This window comes from Artemia franciscana, chromosome 10 (assembly GCF_032884065.1).
Source record: "Artemia franciscana chromosome 10, ASM3288406v1, whole genome shotgun sequence".
NCBI lineage: Eukaryota > Metazoa > Arthropoda > Branchiopoda > Anostraca > Artemiidae > Artemia > Artemia franciscana.
Genome location: NC_088872.1, coordinates 11708626 through 11727290, shown reverse-complemented (window position 1 = coordinate 11727290; position 18665 = coordinate 11708626). Strand labels below are relative to the sequence as shown.

Below are 18665 nucleotides of genomic sequence, written 5' to 3'. Positions count from 1 at the left end.
TGGTGACTTCGATAACCAGAAATTCGAACAGCGTTTCCTCATATAGAGAGTCAAAATCTTTGATTTCTTCAAAATGCAAACAAGTATGGATGTAGAATGCAAGTCCTCCTTTCTGATTATTCAATCTATTTTTCTGAAGTATTTGGTATCCTTGAATATTTGCCGCATTCAGGATATTTGCATTCTAAAAAGTCTCACAAAGCCCCATAACTCCTATCCCATTACCAGGAAGGAACTTAGATAAAAAAATCTAGGCTAGAAATCACCCCACAGCAATTCTAACTCGCAAGTCTAAAAAGGCCATTATTAACAGGAATAATTTCTTCAGGTAAAAGATACCTATTATGGGGTAAATTATCAACAAGAGGGTCTTGGGCTAGATCATCACCTATATTTATTGGATTTAATATTTTACTCAACTCAGTAGAGTATCTCTCAAACCGTTTCAGTCTATCAGACATATCAAAAAATTACTTAACAAAATAATTTGCTTTTAAATTACTTGCCAAATAGTATCCAAAAGCATGAGAGATAGTGAAAAACGCGCAACATGCCAGATCCTCTGGTGATGGATATAAATTCAAAAAGATTAAACACTGAATACCATTAGCATCTAAAGCATTATTTCCTAATTCATCCAACCGACCCTTCTGGTGTAACGGTAAAACTAATTATCAAGAAATAAGAACAATATAAACTGTACTTATTCCTTTTGAAAAAAAAAACTAATAATAAGAAAAAATTAAAAATAATAATACATAAAAAAAACTAAAAATAAAAAATAAATAAACTCAACCTAAGCGACATCTTGCAAAGACGATAAGCGACGGGGGAAAGCATCACTCACAAGGCGTATATAAACGCAACCTTGATCAGACCACACTTGTTTATTACGGTATTTTCACGTGCTAGGTTCAGAATGTCCCGTCTCTACTCTGTTAAGTTTTCTGATACAAATATACCAGTCCGCAGCAGCTTCGACTTAAGCTTAAAAACTTTCTGGGCCATTTCTATCGACCTGAATTTGACTAGGACCGAAGCTATGGCATCTTGACGAGTTGTAGAACTGTTTAGTTTAAATCTTCTCACTTCCACAATATCACCATCAGATACTCCAGATATGTCCATTTTATTGCGAATCACACCCCCGATTACAGACTTTAAGTCATTACTTAAAGGCTGTTTGATACCGTTGAAAAGAAGACTGTCTAGCCTTAAGTCCTGATCATACATAACTACTTTCTGCTCTGCATTCTTAACTCTCTCCTCAAGAAATATTATTTGATTTCTTAGAAATTTTAGCTCGTTAATGAAGGCTAGGAATTTCGGTTCAAACGCAACAATCAATGCTGAATAAACCTCACTGACGATAGTTGAACTCTGAGCTTTTATGGCATTCAAAGTGTCACTGGATAGAGACTGTCTACCAGCAGCAGTAGCCACTAGTTTTTCATCCAGCTTCTCGTCTATTTTTTTTTAGCAAGATTTTCCATTACACTTTGGATTTCCTGTCCTGTCGCGGAAATGAAGTAATTATAGCCGACGATCCCGCTATAGTTTGTTGCCCAGGAATTGGAATTTGAGTTTTTAGCTTCTCTTTGCAAAGTTCTATATAAATGTTCGGTTGATGAATAAAATCCTCAAATGCTCCCTTTACACCCTTGCTTTCATTGATTTCATAGCTTCAGCCTTATTTGCCTCAAACTGCATAAGCTGTGACTCGAGAACCAACTGTGTGTCATGTGACCCGTAGCAAAAAACTGGATACTTAAAGACTTTTGACTTTGAGTTCGCAGTCTTTGGATCCAAAACCGCAATAATACGAACTGGCCAATCGGGGAATCCTCGAAACTTTGCTAGGGCCAGATCATGAATACTAAATTTAGCCATTATCTGTAGCTCAAATTTATCAAAATTGATTTACAACAGTTGTCAAACAGTTCGTGGTAACGAACTGTGGTAAGAAGCGACCCGGCTCAATAGTAACCGAAACTCTAAAAAATGGAATTTTGATACCGATAGTTACATCAAAAGAATCGCATTTTAGTGCTGATTTTACATATATAAGTTTCATCAAGATCAGTTATACCCATCAAAAGTTACGAGCCTGAGAAAATTTGCCTCATTTTAGAAAATAGGGGGAAACACCCCCTATTGGCCGGATTAAATCCAGATCGATCTCATTTGATTTTAATTGGACGTTACAGTGTCCTTTTCAAGAGTCAAAATGATTTGAGAGAAACCCCCCCCCCCATGCCCATCATTTTCCATAACAAAAATCCAAACAAAGTTTTGAGAGATAAATTTTCAGCATTGTTAAAACGCTCAGTAATCATGTATTTAATGATGACGACCCACCCACACCCACCTCCCGAGGCCTCAGGTCAGGGGCTGCAAGTTATGCAATTTGTTCATTGTTCACATATGGTAGATGTTATCGAGAAGAGGTGTGCATGTTTGACTTCTACTTTCGAAAAATACAAAGGGTATTGAGATGAATCTTTCAGGGAATGTTGTGAGGAATTTTTAACCACATCATAATATCTTATGTGTATATGGATTGTCAAAAGGGTGTCCCAAAGGAATGACTGAGTATATTAATTTAGAATTTTCAGGATATATTTTTGGATATAACCTATTAATAAAGGAAGCTTAAACTTGTGTGATTTCCCTATGGATATTTATTGAAAATTCATTCATAATCGGATTATTTTCATTTGTTGGCTAATAGATAGTTTTGATATTTGAATGCAAATTCCCTTGGGACTTAGTGACTTATTAACTAAAAAGAATTCATAGGAGAACTGAATAAATTGAATGTATTAAAATTTTTCTAATAAGCGAGCAGAAGAGGGCAGTTTTTGTCGCAAGTACCATTGTACCTGCCGGGAGTGGTTTCTCCCTTAACTGCGGGGATCAGGTAGCAAGAAACTACGCTTCCTTCGCTTGTTGGTATCTGGTTCTTATGACATCGACTTAGGACTGGAAACGGACATTCTCTGGCTCTATGATGGAGTGCGGCATAGTGTTGTGCTGAAGTGTATATATCGCTCGATGGAGGGTGGTGCAGAACCTTACTCGCTAATTAAATCGTGTGTTCAGTTATTTGAAAAAATACGATTTTGGAAGCAAAAAAGTGCTTTATGATGAATTTGGATATGATGAGCGAAGTGTTCGACATGTAAAAGAGGAGGATAATGTTACGGATATAGGAAAAACGTTGACAAGATGTGCGAAGGACCGGAAAATCTTGCCGAAGTTTGTGATTTACGATCCTCAAGAGGTTATAGCTCCCTCAGAACTGACCGGAGTGTATATAGTATTAAAATACAAGAAATGTGCAAGAAAGTTTATAAGACCCTGGATAAGTTGAAGAAAATACTTCCTTCAACTTATCCAGTACTTGGCATTCATGAGGGGTCTAGCAAAGAACACGGAGGTAAGTCTCCTCTTCTCTACTAAGTAGTGCTAAAAAATCAGACTAAAACCATTATCAACGGCAGAAGCAAGAAAAAAATATAATTGACTCCGTATGTGGTGCCACTCATCGATGTCAGAAAAAAAAGATTTGATTTGAAGGTACTCGTAATTAACAAGCCTTAAGCTGAAAAGATAGCAAGATCATTCAAGACGTCCGATCAAGAAGCAGCTGTGTGTATTAAGTAAAAAAAAAATATGTTAAAATTATCAAGGGCATCTAACATAATTTCAGAATGATCTGTGCTCTTTCATTCATAAGTGTAGCAAGGCAGAAAAATGTGGCGGCTCACGGACTTCCAAGGTATTCTTCCATGATCAAGCGGACTTGGATTATGCAATCGCAAATCCTTCAAAAACAGGATACGAATGGCACAAAGTTGAGCCTTTTCTTTCCCTTCCCAGGAGATGTTACAGGTGTTACAAAACTGAGGGCCACCTGGCCAAAGACTGTAATAACGCGATTATTTGTTCTCATTGTGCTCAGCCAGGGCATATGAGCTCGCGCGATTCTCCGTGCGAAAGCGACTTTAGCTGTGTCTCTTTCAAGTCGAACAGGCATAACTGCTATTCACTTCGCTGCCCTGACAATAAGAAATTGTTGTCCGACAAAACCCATAATAGTGTAGCTGGCTCTGCAAGAAATGGACAGTAATGGGAGCATTTCAATTGTATCCTGGAACATAAACGGCGGGGTTTGTGAGAAGCTTCCTCTTCTATAGTCGCTGGTAAAGCAATTCAGTATCGTATTCCTTCAAGAACATTTTCCTTCCTGTGACTGGTTGCCCCTTATCGACCTACCAAACGCTCTTGCCACAGCGTTTTCAGCAGCATTTCGCCAGCAGAACTGATGTCACCTTTGCAGAGGCCTTGCAGTGCTAAGCAAGTATCAACTCCAAACCCTAGAAGTTAGTGAACGCTTTGTCGCCGTAGTGATCTATCCCGTTCTGAATACCCACCTTCTGAAACTATTATAAGTACGCTGCCTCCCTCGTTCTCATTACTTAGAAAGAACAAGAACTTCACATATATATATCATATGCTAGCACTACCTCAAATTAGGACAATATACTGTATTAAGCAAGCCCAGTCCAATGTGTGACAGTAACGGACGATCAGGCCACAAGCGACCATCTCCCTATATGTGTCTTGATAGCTGTAGTGGGACCAAAGCTGATGACTCTCAACCCAAGTTGTTCTTGAACAAGATTTGGAGTAGCTTATGCGTACCAGAATTTCGTAAGTCTTGCGACAGTATCCTAGTGAAACTGAAGGTTCCACACCATCTGTTACAGCCAAGTATCAACCTAAGTGAAAATGAGCTAAGGTAACAACTAAACATGTACTGTGAGCAAATAATATATCCACTGAAATGTGCTGATAAGGCGGCGAACCCATTGAGATGGATACGTTGTAAGAGTGAAAAATACAGGGACTCTAGTAACCTAGTCCAAGTGTCCCGCTGTGCTACGGCAAAGTGGTGGTTCCGGGTCTGGGACGAGTGCGAGAGGCCAAAGACCGGGGTTGTAAATACGGTCCAGATTTACTCTAAGAGAATATTTAGGAATGCTCTGCTGGAGCATCAAGCGGCGGTCAATTCGATTACTACCGAGAAGATTTTAAATGACCCTAATTACCTTTGGATGTCTCGTCCTCTTTCTGAGAAGCAGAACCATGAGGGCCCCAATAGCATTTCAGAGTCTGATTGGGTTGCCCATTTCAAAAGCTGGTTGGTAAAACCCAACAGCAGTTTAGAAATTTCTTTCGATAGTGATATGGCTCCGTTGCTTGATTCTAGTCAAAAATCAAATTCTATTGTGATAAGACCGTCTTTTATTAAGGAGGCTCTATTGAAGCTTAGAAAGAAGAAATTCTCGGCTGGCGCCGCCAGTATTTGTGCTGAGTATCTTATTGCCTCCTCTATAGCCACCTTGCATTACTTTTTCAAATGTTTTTAACGTTGGTGTCGTTCCGGACAGTTTATGCATTGGAGTGGTTAGCCCAATTCTGAGAAAGAATAAATCAAAATCATCATGTTCATCATATAGGCCAATGACTGTGTCAAGCGTTTTTGCAAAGATATTTGAGTTTCTGATTGTTGAACAGTTAAAAAGTGTATTATGCCACCATTCCAATTCGGGTTCCAGTCGGGATTAGGTTGCTTCCATGCTTTTAAAAGGGTATATAGACAATATCATAGGCAGCGCTGCTCTATCATAGCAAGCAATGTCATTGATACTTTAAAGGAGCTAATTTGGTTGGAAATTCGAAGTTTTAGTACCCTTTTTAAGAGTCAAAAGTGACTGGAGGGCAATCAGTCCTCCTCTTTAGTTCATAATTTTCCAACACTTCCAATCAAAATTTAAGATAGCTATTTTGTTCAGCACAGATGAACTGTCTGGTAACTATATCTCTGGGGCTATTGCGTAGTTCAGCTCCCCACAGTTATGCAATTCTCCCATTATGTTTAAAAACTAACTGTTGCCTTAAGATTAAATCAAATGCACTATGTTAATGCTAAATTCCAATAAGGCATCTCAGCAGTATCCCTATAACGACTGAGGGTATTATGTTCAAACTTTCGGGGATAGTTCTATTACTACTTCTGCTATTAAATTTAGTCAAATCAAAATAGTGTAATTGTATCCAAGCAGTCAAAGAGCATAGACAAGTTATTTTGCGAATGGTATCAAGTTTTCTATTTCGGGCCAACTAGAGGAGGTATGAAACTAAATTAAACACTACTATATGTGTCCTGATTTATAAAGGGGTGTAGGTCGTTAAAAATTGCTGAAAAATTTTCTCCAGCATACAAATAGCAGGCCAAACTACAAAGTCTTAAAAACAGAAAAATCTTAACTATTATTTTCTTTTACCCTGAAAAAACTATGTCAATACAAAACTAACAGACGTTAATTATAAAAACTTTTTCCACAAAATAAGTTTTTCAAAGAAAAGTAAAGAACTCCATTAAACCAAAAATGAGCAAAAATGAAAACATTAGCAAATTTATATTAAACTGACAAGGCACATTCATTTGTATTTTCTTTATACAAGATACTTTATTAACCAAAATAGCCAAAAAAAATTCGTAATGTTTAACGTTTAAATAAAGATCAAAATAAAGTTTAAAATGTGCTAATTATTGCTAAAAGATAAATACTTACATTTTTTGCCCTATGTTCAAATTGTCTTTAAAATATAAATCCACGTCTATGTCAAAGCTACAACGCTCAATACACCACACCATACCTCCTGCTACCTGTAATAAACACTAACATTTTATACGAGGTTTGTTGAGCCAACTCCAAAAAAGTATTTGAGAGAGAGAGAGAGAGAGAGAGAGAGAGAGAGAGAGAGAGAAATAATTTGTTAGCAAAAATAATGCTTACGTCATCTTTCAACAGTCATTGGGGAAACCCATTGGGTTTTATATGATGGTTGTTTACATCCTTATAATCTACTAATATATATTAACATTTCACTTCTAAATCAAAATAACAAAAAGAGATAAGAAAAAAAAATAAAACCATTAACGACTTCCAAAAAGGTAACGTTTCAACCCACTCTTGGACCGGCTAACATTATCTGCCACCTTTATACCTCCCGGGGAGAATTCCACAGCTGTGGTCCTGCAAAACGCGGAAATAAAGATCCTCGTTGAGTGCTCCAAGCCTCAGACACTACCACTGAAGAATATCTAGTTTCATAACAATGATAAAACGAGGTAGACTTAAAAATTTCTCAAGAGCACTCTGATGAATAACGATTCAAACATTGATAAACAAAAATAGCTAGTTGATAATCTTTTAACTTATAAACGTTTAGAATTTTTATTTTAGTGAAGCAACTCAAAATGTAATTTTCAAATATCACATAATCTCTTAGGACACGAAGAACTTTATTTTGTAAAAGTTGAACTCTTTTAAAACTTGACACAAAAGAACTAGTGAGAACAGCCATAAGAGAACAGCCATAAGACAAATGTGGATAGATAAGAGAACGACAGAGGATCAGTAGAATTCTATGTGGAATTGCATTGCTTCTATGCATAACCTTTTCGCATAGCTTTGAAAACAAAGACAGTGTCGAAATCGGTCTCCAGTTCGAAGGATCTGTTTTCAAAACTCCCTTGCGCAAAGGGATGACCATGGTCTCTTTTAATCGCGAAGATACTCACCCTTCTTCAGCGATAAGTTAATCAAATATACAACGGAGGGCAGCAATCATATCATTACCAATTTAAATGTTTGCATATTGAAACCATCACTCCCAGACGAGTCTGACTTCATCAATCCTATTATTTGCTTCATCTCCTTCAGATTATTTCAGCAATGTCAATGTTAATCCCCAAACCTCTTTCATCTTCAAAACGTTCGGCAATTTTACTACTATCACATTATGAAATTTCACTTACTGATTCACCTATTTTTGGAAAATGCTCACCCAAAACATAAAAAAAATTCATTCCTTTCAAAAACTATTCTATCATCGACCTTTAGGCTAGCTGAATTTCCATTCTTCTTGCCACCATTTAATAATTCATTAATGGTTTTCCACGTGCCTTTCATGTTCCCTTTATTATTTCAAATTTTATCCCATAGTATTTTTGAACGCAAGATCTGTGAAGCCGATTAGTTTCATTACGAAGTTTTTAAAGTTACTGAATACCTCCTGTGACTCTGAATTCAAATAAACATTTCTTTTCAGGATTAGTCGAAGATTAGTCCATGGGTTATCCATGGTTTTCTAGGAGTCGATTTCTTCAGCTTAACAATCCTCATTGGACATGTTGAATAAAAGAATGTATTTCTTTATTTTCTATTGAATAAAGCAGAGGTAGTGATAATTTCACATTCCACTTTTGGGACAGTCCTACCTCCAACAGTTTTTTTTTTCATTTTTGTTAAATCGTTCTATAGTATTAATCTTTTATTTAATTTTAAAAAAAGTAAAACTTTTAGAACATTTGCCCTAGTGTAAATTTTTAGATTAATTAAAATTATAAGTATTTGAATTCTTTCTGCTATTGCAAGTTTTCGCAGAAAAGCTGTTCGATGTTAATTTTAGGTTAATTTGAATTCATTCAACTATTTCAAATTTTCGCGGAAAAGCTGTTTGATGTTAATTTTAGGTTAATTTGAATTCATTCAACTATTACAAGTTTTCACTGAAAAGCTGTTCGAAGTTTTTTCTTATATAAAATAAGAAAAATAACACATTCAGATACCCATTACACAAAAATCCTAGACATTATAAAAATACAACTGTATTTGTGAGCTTTGTATAAGAGGTTGCATTTGAAATTAAAAAAAAAAAAAATATAATGTTGCTGTTAAGACGTCCAAAACACCCAAAAAGCGCAAGAACACTTCATAAATTTTACATTTTTCTAGCTGGAATTAAAAAAGTCAACCAACCGAATAAAATTTTTTGGCACAATTAAAATAGATATTTGAATTCATTCTACTATTCCCAGTTTTCACAAAAAGGGATTTTCGAAGTTTTATGTCTATGAAAAAGGAAAAAAATCGCAAAAAATCCAAACATCTATTAAATAAAAACATTGGGCGTTATAAAAATCTGACTGCACTTTTGAACTTTGTATAAAAAGTTGCATTTGAAAAAATGCCGTGAAAAATAAACATAATGCTCTTTTGACATTTAAAACGCACAAAAATAGCAAAAAACTTTTCTGTTTTAAAATATTTTTCTTTTTTGAATTTAAAAAATTAAAAGTAAAGACAAATTAAAATAGGTATTTACATGCATTCTATTATTCTCAGTTTTGTGCGAAGCAATAAATAATTTATCTTCAACAATGAAAAAAAGAGACAAAACCAATTAATAATTTCACAAAAACTCTGGGCGCTAGAAAAATCTGACTATCCTTTGAAATATCTGGACTAAAAACATCCAAAAAATACAAATAATCCTCCTTGGATGTTGGAAACACCAAAAAATCGCAAAAAGAACTTCTGAATCAGTCTACAAAAATGCGTGAGAAAATATTCGATCTATTATTGGAATAGTAAATTAATAGAACGTATAAAATTTAGTAGTTTGACCTTTAAACAAAACCAATGTTGTCTGTTATAGAGCAACATTCACAAAAAAAAAATAATTATTACGAAGAACACCGCTAAGCTTAGTTAAAAGACTTAAAAACAAAACGGTGAAAGAAAAATAATCTTAATTAACCAGTAAGTTACAGTTCTGTCTTCAAACGGTCGTTTTTGGTTAAAAAATAAAAATAAATAAATAAAAAAATCATAATAAAATAAAACAAACTTAAATAAATAAAAACAAAATCGCAGCAATAGACTCCACCCAGTTCTTATAACTTTCCATATATTCAATAAATTATTGAATAAAAAACTCTTCGCTAAGAAATATTTTCATTTTCTAGAATATTTTGAACGAAATATTACATTTTAGCTTCATTGTTACGGACTTACTAACTGCTTTTTGTTTCTTGCGTTTTTTGGCTTTGCTATTCAGTTAGGATCCCGAAAGTCTAATTTTTTGTCCTTCTTTTTTACTTGATTTTCCTATATTTTATTTGGAAGGGTCAACTTCAACATCGCTTGACAGCAGGTCAAATTTCAATTCTCTCGTAATATTTTCGATGATACGTTATTACTACTGTTGATTATTATTTGTAAAGTCAACGTGTAATTAGAGAACTTCTGAAATAAGTTGTGTTTACGAAGTATGTATCCGCATTGTTTTTTATTTTACCAGTATAAATACCGAAGAGATAATATAGTGTCGAAGAGATAATATTTAGTTCTGTAAGTATTCAGTTATTTTATGTTTCAACGGTTTGGCTTTTAAGCTAGGGTATTTCATTTAGACAAAATGTAGAGAATCCGAATCAAAATAAAAAAGTCACATAAGCAATTTTATTTCAGGACTAAACAAAAAAACAAGTTTTTTAAATGAAAGTAAGGAGCGACATTAAAACTTAAAGCGAACAAAAATTACTCCGTGTATGAAAGGGGCTTTTCCTCCTCAACGCCCCACTCTTTACACTAAATTTTTTTACTGTTTTAAGAAGTAGAATTAAGAGAAAGAGTCAAACTTTAGCGTGAAGAGCGGGGCGTTGAGGAGGAAAAGCCCCTTTCATATACGGAGTAATTTCTGTTCGTTTTAAGTTTTAATGTCGCTCCTTACTTTCATTTAAAAAAACTTGTTTTTTTTGTTAATTTCTGGACGTTTTTGAATTAATGCATTTTTTTATCTTGGCTCTCCGCGCATAAATAGTTAAAACGAAATTTGCATATTGATTTTTTTGGGCTAAATGCATTTTTCATAGTTTTAATCGGAAGATTTTGAGAAAAAAGGAAGCGAGACAGGAGGCCTAGTTGCCCTCCAATTTTTTGATTACTTAAAAAGGCAACTATAACTTTAATTTTTTACTTACGTTTTCATAAGTAAAAAATATACGTAACTTACGACTTAAATTACGTAACGAACTTCTATATTCGTATGTTTTTATTGCGTATATGAGGGGGCTCACCCCTCGTCGATACCTCACTCTTTACACTAAAGCTTAAATTTTGTCCCAATTCCTTAAGAATGACCCCTGAATCACAAAGGCCGTAGAATAAATAGTTGAAATTACTAAAAATACTTTAGCGTAAAGAGCGAGGTATTACGAGGAGGTTAACCCCTCCTATGCGTAATAAATTTCTGTTCGTTTTAAGTTTTAATGCTGCTCCTCACTTTCAGTAGAAAAAACTTTTCATATTCATTTTTTCATTGTTTTTTTAAATAATCTTAGAAAATCCTGCACCCCCTCCATTGAAAGTGTCTTCACCCTTGAGAAGTTCCTCCATGGAAAGATCCTCCCACGTATCCCCCCTCCCTCAACTCCTCCCAAACCAAAAAAATCCCCCTGAAAACGTCTGTACACTTCCCAGTAACCATTACTATATGTAAACACAGGTAAAAGTTTGTAACTGCAGCCCCTCCCACGGAGACTGCAGGGGAGTAAGTCGTCCCCAAAGACATAGTTATTAGATTTCTCGACTATGGTGAATAAAATGGCTATCTCAGAATTTTGATCCGGTGACTTTGGGGAAAAATGAGCGTGGGAGGGGGCCTAGGTGCCCTCCAATTTTTTGGTCACATAAAGAGGGCACTAGAACTTTTAATTTCCGTTAGAATGAGCCCTTTCACGACATTCTAGGACCACTGAGTCGATACGATCACTCTGGGAAAAAAAAACAAAAAAAAAACAAATAAACAAATAAACACGCATCCGTGATTTGTCTTCTGGCAAAAAAAGCGAAATTCTACATTTTTGTAGATAGGGGCTTGAAACTTCTACAATAAGGTTCTCTGATACGCTGAATCTGATGGTGTGATTTTCGGTAAGATCGTATGACTTTTAGGGGGTATTTCCCCCTATTTTCTAAAATGAGGCAAATTTTTTCAGGCTCGTAACTTTTGACGGGTAAGACTAATCTTGATGAAACTTATATATTTAAAATCAGCATTAAAATGCGATTCTTTTGATGCAATTATTGGCATCAAAATTCCATTTTTTAGAGTTTTGGTTACTATTGAGCTGGGTCGCTCCTTACTACAGTTCGTTACCACGGACTGTTTGAAAACCAACGAAAGTTCCAGTTCTTAGAAAATCAAGATCTGTCTATCCATGTTGGAAACAAAATTATACCTCGTCCAGAAAACATAGTTACCCCTAAGATGCCAAGAGAATCGATGCACGATGACAATTACAGAAATTATTTCTTAGTGCACAGTTTATTTCCGGATATATAAAAGTGCTTACTTTCCATGGCATCAAACGTCAAAAATATAACAAAGATCAAAATCCAACATTTTAGAAAAAAAAATTGGAACTTCTGTTTCAAAATCAGGATTGTTACATTATGCTAGTATCGTTACGAATAGGTTAGGTGGTTTAACATTAATACAGTTGTTTTTTTTTTTTAATGCTATTTAAAAGAATATTCTGATAACTTCTTGTGATAACTGGTTTAATTCTTCGGCGCTCACCAGATATACGAAAACCGCATATATCTTAATAGAAGGTACACATTTTACATTTCGTTGATATAGTAATTGTGCAAAGATATGTAATCAACATAAGAGATGGATGTCTGATAGGAACCTTGGTGAAAACTCCCTTCTTTACTCCGCCTAAAATATATAACCATATCACATCTAACCATATCACAAATCTATCCATATCACATCTATCCATATCACAACTAACCATAACCTAACCATATCACATCTATTTCAAATTAGGGTTATTCTGAACTATTTAGGGAAAGTTATAGTTAACCGTCAATCGTCAATATAAAATACTTTTAAGGGAAAATGACTTCTCTTTTACCTCTAACTTCAATTTATCTTTAATCTAAGCACGATAGTGGAGGAATCCAATGAATGGGGATAACGATTGCAGATGCCCTTCGTAGACTTAGAGATATCGTTTGATTAAGTCGATCAAACCCTTCGGAGTCTTAGGGTTCTACGGCATTGCCGAGAAGTTAGTCCGTCTAATAGTTGTCCGCTTTTATAAAGGAATGTTTTGTTGAGACCTCTGATGGCGACACGCACAAGTTCAAAATGATGACTCCCATCAGACAAGGCTATGTCCTGTTACATTTTCTCTTCGTCCTGGTTGAACGCTACATCTTTAGAGAGATAAGTGGACATGGAATCTGGACTGCACCAAAGTTTCTCTAGGATGTCGATTTTGCCGATGACGTTGGTCTCATAGAAGCTGACGAGCAAAAGCTTCAGGAATTCCTGAACAAACTCACTATAACAGCTAAATAGTTCGGATTACACATCACCGCTATGTAGACTGAAGCTAGGTCAATTAGCAATTCACTCATGGAAATCCAAAAAGGAGACAGACATCAAACAAGTGACAGACTTCAACATTGGCAACGCTGTTTTCTTGTCTATCTAAGTGTAATTAAAAAATCTTCAAAAATCAGAGGAAATAAGTATCAATCTGCTTACCTGCTTTGCTAATAAGTGACCCTATAGAGTGGTGTATTACCCTAACTCGCATTTTTAAGGTCAATCTTGTTATTTAAGGACTATTTTATTTGACCTTGTTTTAATTAGCCCACGTGTACGCTTGGTTTCAAAATTAGCGCGTGCGCACTGTTGTCACTATTAGAACGATAGAGTTATGGAGAAAAATAAAGGATCGTCTAACACAGTTGCCCAAAAAAGACCAAGACATTCGCCCAAAAAAGGTGTTGATGAGTGCAAAGGTTGTGACTCCAAATTGCAAGATGACGATTTTGCATTGCTTTGCGACTCGTGCGAATCCTGGGTATGCATCTTATGCTTGGAAATGACAGAGCCGGAATACAACTTATTCACAAAAATGACTCGGAGGCTCGGGTCACTTTGGTTCTGCCCCGTATGTAAACAAAAGAAAAACACGATCAACCAAGGGCTGACATCTGCAGAAATTAAAGATATTTTGAGGGGTGAAATTCAAACGTCATTTAAGGCGATGGAGGATAAGTTTTGCGCTTTATTAGAGCCTATCCAACGGAAAGTAGCTGAAATCGAGAATGACCTGAAAAATAAGTGCACACTTTCCGACGTCCAGTATTTTACCGAGAACCTAATAGGAGTGAAGTGTCAGAGCTTGGAAAAAAGCCTAACTGAAAAATTCGTGAAAAAGGACGAGGAAATTCGTGTCAGTAGCTCGAACTTAAGTTCATTTTATGTGTCAGAATTTGTGGAAAAACAAAAAAACCTGATTGTGTTTGGTTTAGCTGAAGACGCTACTTTGTCATCTCGTAGACAACAAAACGAGACCGATTGCAAATTTTTCAACGACGAGCTACTTGTACTTTGCCCTGCGAAATGTAGCTATTCAGTTAGACTTGGTAAACATACGCCTGGTAAGATCAGGCCTATTAAGTTGATGTTTAAGACACCGGTAGAACGTGATACAGCTTGTTTCTTTCTGATGTCCGAGACTGCTAGTATCAAAGCTACTTACCCCTTGTTCAAAGTCTCTCATGATCGTACTACGATTGAACTGTTGGAAAAAAAGAAGTACGATGCCCTGGAATAGGAGCTGAAATCGAAATTGGACGCTGGCGAAACTAACTGGAAAATAAAACGTAGCAAAAACGGACTAACCCTCGTGAATAATAACTCTTTTCGTGAAACCCCAAATAGCTACGCGAGCATCGAAGAGTGACTCCCTAAAAAAGTTGAAGTGTCTGAGTGACAAATTTTTGGTGACATATACAAATGCAGACTGCCTGTCATCTAAATGGGAAGAGTTTAGTGAGCTAATAAAGCAACGTAAACCGCATTTAGTTGTTGTTACCGAAGTTTTACCTAAACATTTCAGTGACCCGTCTATTTATTTTCAGCCGCTACCACAATATAATTTAGTATCTAATAATTCAGCTAAAAGAGGGATTTGTATTTATATTCATTGTTCTATTAAGTTTTCTGTGGTTGTTGATTCGTTAGTAGACTCAGTGTCGGAGTGTCTTTTGGTTGATGTTAAATTGCCTTATCATAGTACTTACATGTGTATTGCAGCTTTTTATCGTAGCCCTACTGTGAATTTATCGAGTCCAGTTAATAATGCCAATATTCTAGCGTGTATTTCTCGTCTTGTTGGTCGTAGTTCAAAGTTCCTTATTCTAGGTGACTTCAATTTACCTTTGATAGATTGGAGTGCGCATAGTACGAGTTTGTCCACCTCATCGTATGAGCAGCAATTTTTAGATAGATTGGATGATCTGTACTTATACCAACATATTGTTAGGCCAACTCGAGCCAGGAATGATGCTATTCCATCGATTTTAGATCTGGTTATTACCAAGTCAATCGATGATATTTTGAGTGTAGATTTCCATCCGCCTTTAGGTAAAAGTGATCATGTTGTGTTAGATATTTACATGAATATTGATGCTCAACAGAGAGGTTTTGAGTTTTATCGGCATGATTATGCTAAAGCTGATTATGAATCAATGCGACAATTTATTTCGTCTATTAATATCATGTATGAATTAAAAAACAATCATGTTTCTCCAGACACCGCGTTTGATTTTGTAAAAAAAAGTGTTGAGGGAATGTAGGGATAAATTTGTTCCTTTGGTGAAGAATTTTTCCGGTCGCAGAAATAATCCTAAACTTCCAAGACACATACTCCAAGCAATACGCGAAAAAAATAGTCTTTGGCGGTCTTATATTGAGTCACGACATAGTAAAGTAGTCAGACAAGGGCATTTGGATACTCAGTTACAAGAGGATTCAGGTGAATGGCATGCGTATTCACTAGCGAGAAACAAGGTCACTCGGCTTCTTAGGGCTAATCGTGAAGAGCTTGAGTCGCATATTATTCACTCAAGCACCGTATCACCTAAAATATTTTGGAAATATGTAAATAGGAATAAACCTAACCTTGCACCATCTATATCTACGTTCACACATCCGGATACACACCAAAAGATTGATAGTGATTCTGAGAAGGCTCTTATTTAACCAAATTTTGTCTTCAGTCTTTGTTAAAACACAGCCAATTCATTCAAATGAAGCTAATTTTGCATCTCAAGTAGAGTCGATTGCGTCGCCGGACATTCTTGTTCCATTTGATGATTCAGGTTTCTCATTGACTGAAGTTTATACTATTCTTATAAAATTGGATACGTCTAAAGCGCCGGATATAGACGGTTTCCCGAACATAATGATAAGACAAATTGCTCATGAAATTGCAGAACCACTTACCTATATATTTAACTTATCTTTGGCACATGGACTGTGTCCGTCAGGGTGGAAGAAGGCCTTGGTAAAGCCGCTTCACAATAGTGGCTCGAGGTCACATTTTAAAAACTATCGGCCAATTTCAATCACGTCTATTTTTTGCCGAGTGATGGAAAAGTAGATTGTTTCACGCATTCAAAAGTATTTTGACGGAAATCATCTTTGGAATCCTGCTCAGCATGGTTTCCGAAAAAATAGGTCTTGTAATACTCAGCTTCTTGAGGTTACTTTGGATTTTCAACGTTTTGCCGATTTAGCTATACCCTTTGACTGCATTTACATCGACTTCTCGAAGGCATTCGACAAAGTCTCAATACCCACCCTTCTTAAAAAATGTGCAGCTTATAAATTGGGTAAAAAAACAATTGCATTTATTGCTGATTATCTAAATGGACGAACTCAGCAGGTTGTCGTTGGTGGAGCTATGTCATCCTCAATTGATGTGTTAAGCGGAGTCCCCCAGGGTAGCTGCCTGGGTCCAATTTTATTTTGTTTATTTATTAATGATCTGCCTTCCTCTGTTCAGCATTCTACTGTCAAGATGTTCGCGGATGATGTAAAACTTTATCTACCAGTACGAGACCAAAACGATGTGCAACTTTTACAAGAGGATCTTGACTCTCTAACTTATTGGTGCGAATCTAATTCCATGTTCATAAACCCTTCTAAGTGTGTTGTTCTACACTATGCTCGTAAACTCCCACCTGTGCATACTTACCAGCTGTCTGGCATACGAATCCCTTCTAACGAAATAGTGCGTGACCTTGGTGTCTACTTTGATACCCAATTGAAATTTGATAAGCATGTTTCGGAAATTGTAAAGAATGCGAATTATCGTTTATCGTCTATAAGGAGAAGCTTTAGTAGGTTTAACCTTCGTAATTTCTTACTACTATACGAATCAATGGTCTGCCCTCTTCTTGAGTATAATACTTATGTTTGGTTTCCATTAAGTCTAGCGGATGAGTATAGGATAGAAAAGGTTCAGAGAAGGGCCACTAGATTGGTCCCATACCTTCAGCGGCTTTCTTATCCGCAGAGACTTTCTAGGCTTCAATTCCCGTCGTTGAAGTTTCGTAGACGTCGCAATGACCTTGTAAATGTGTTTCGTATAATTAAAGGAGTGGATGATGTTGATCCAAATTTATTTTTTAAATTTAGCCATTATCACTCTACTCGTCAGCATGATTATAAATTATATCCCCCAAAACCACTGAAAAAAATCGGTCAATTATCTTTTGTTAGTAGGGTTGCCGGACCATGGAATGGTTTGCCTTTGGAGGTTGTCGAGGCAGAGAGTGTTCGAAATTTTAAGAGTGCATTAGTAAATACGCCTTTTTATTTAGACGCTTTTGTTGTGTAATGTCGTTTTATTTAGAAGTTTTTGCTGTTTAGTTTTGTCGCCAATTTACTTTAGATTAGTATTATGATTTTGTGTTTTTGTGTTTTAGCCACAAGCATTTATGCTTACCGCTATTCGTAATAATAAATAAATAAATAAATACTTCGGAAGTACAGTAACTTCCAGAGGCAAGTCTGAAAAAGAAGTACGCACCATAATAGCCCAAGCCAACGGAGCATTTCAGGGACTTCTACACTCTGAAAATGAGCATTATACGGATCCTAATGAGCTTACGGATTCTATGGATGACCTTGAGAGACCATGTCGGCAACGACGAGATCCGTACTCGCACATGCCAACCAGAAATTGCCTCCGTTGTGAGGTAACGAAGATGATGATATCTTGGACAAATCCTCCATACGCCAGATCACAGACATCCTAAAATGCTCCTCCATTGGCAACCCAAAAGTACCCGTCACCCAGAAAGACGAAAGAACACGCCCCATAGAACGTACGAACATGACAGAAGAACCCTCTAGACTAGTGTAATCCCGGAGTGGGAGGAAAACTTCATTGTCTAATAAGAAGAGCGCAAAATCTTTTAATCATCAACATATATCTCCCCTTCTCAGTCAATACAAATGTGTCTGGGAAGATTCCGACTCATCAAGCGAAGTTTCCATTGACTACTACATTCATAAAAGCAATAAAATGCATACCTTATCAAACGGCTGAACGGTTTTTGATTTTGCTCTTGTGTAGCCCACAGAAGAAAGTAATTCCATCGATCGCTCATATGCTTCAAGGTCATCAGCTTGATACTTCACTGCTTCTAATTTTGTTTCTGCCATTAAAATTAGTTCATTTATACCTAGAAAACCAAGATGTAGAAAAATAGAAAAACAAGATCTTCAAATAAGTATGTGCAGTCATCCTTATTTACTATAACTCATTTACAAAGTTCTTGAGCATTTATTATCCATACTTCTTTATAAGAAGAGCACTACCGTAGTGAGTAGGAGTGCACACACAGAGTTGCAGCCTAAAA

At 36.1% G+C, this 18665-nt stretch overlaps 1 protein-coding gene across 7 annotated transcripts in view; it reads right to left on the bottom strand.

Moving 5' to 3' along the window:
- The window catches only part of LOC136031787 (coiled-coil domain-containing protein 93-like), a 119849-nt gene that overhangs the window by 54184 nt on the left and 47000 nt on the right, over positions 1–18665 (bottom strand). For all 7 annotated transcript variants that reach the window (XM_065711569.1, XM_065711570.1, XM_065711565.1 and 4 more), the window contains 2 exons: positions 18337–18488; positions 6645–6739 (listed from right to left, as the gene is read on the bottom strand). In XM_065711569.1, the coding sequence (XP_065567641.1) occupies positions 6645–6739; positions 18337–18468 (227 nt within the window). In that variant the 5' untranslated portion in view covers positions 18469–18488. The remainder of the gene's footprint in view (positions 1–6644; positions 6740–18336; positions 18489–18665) is intronic.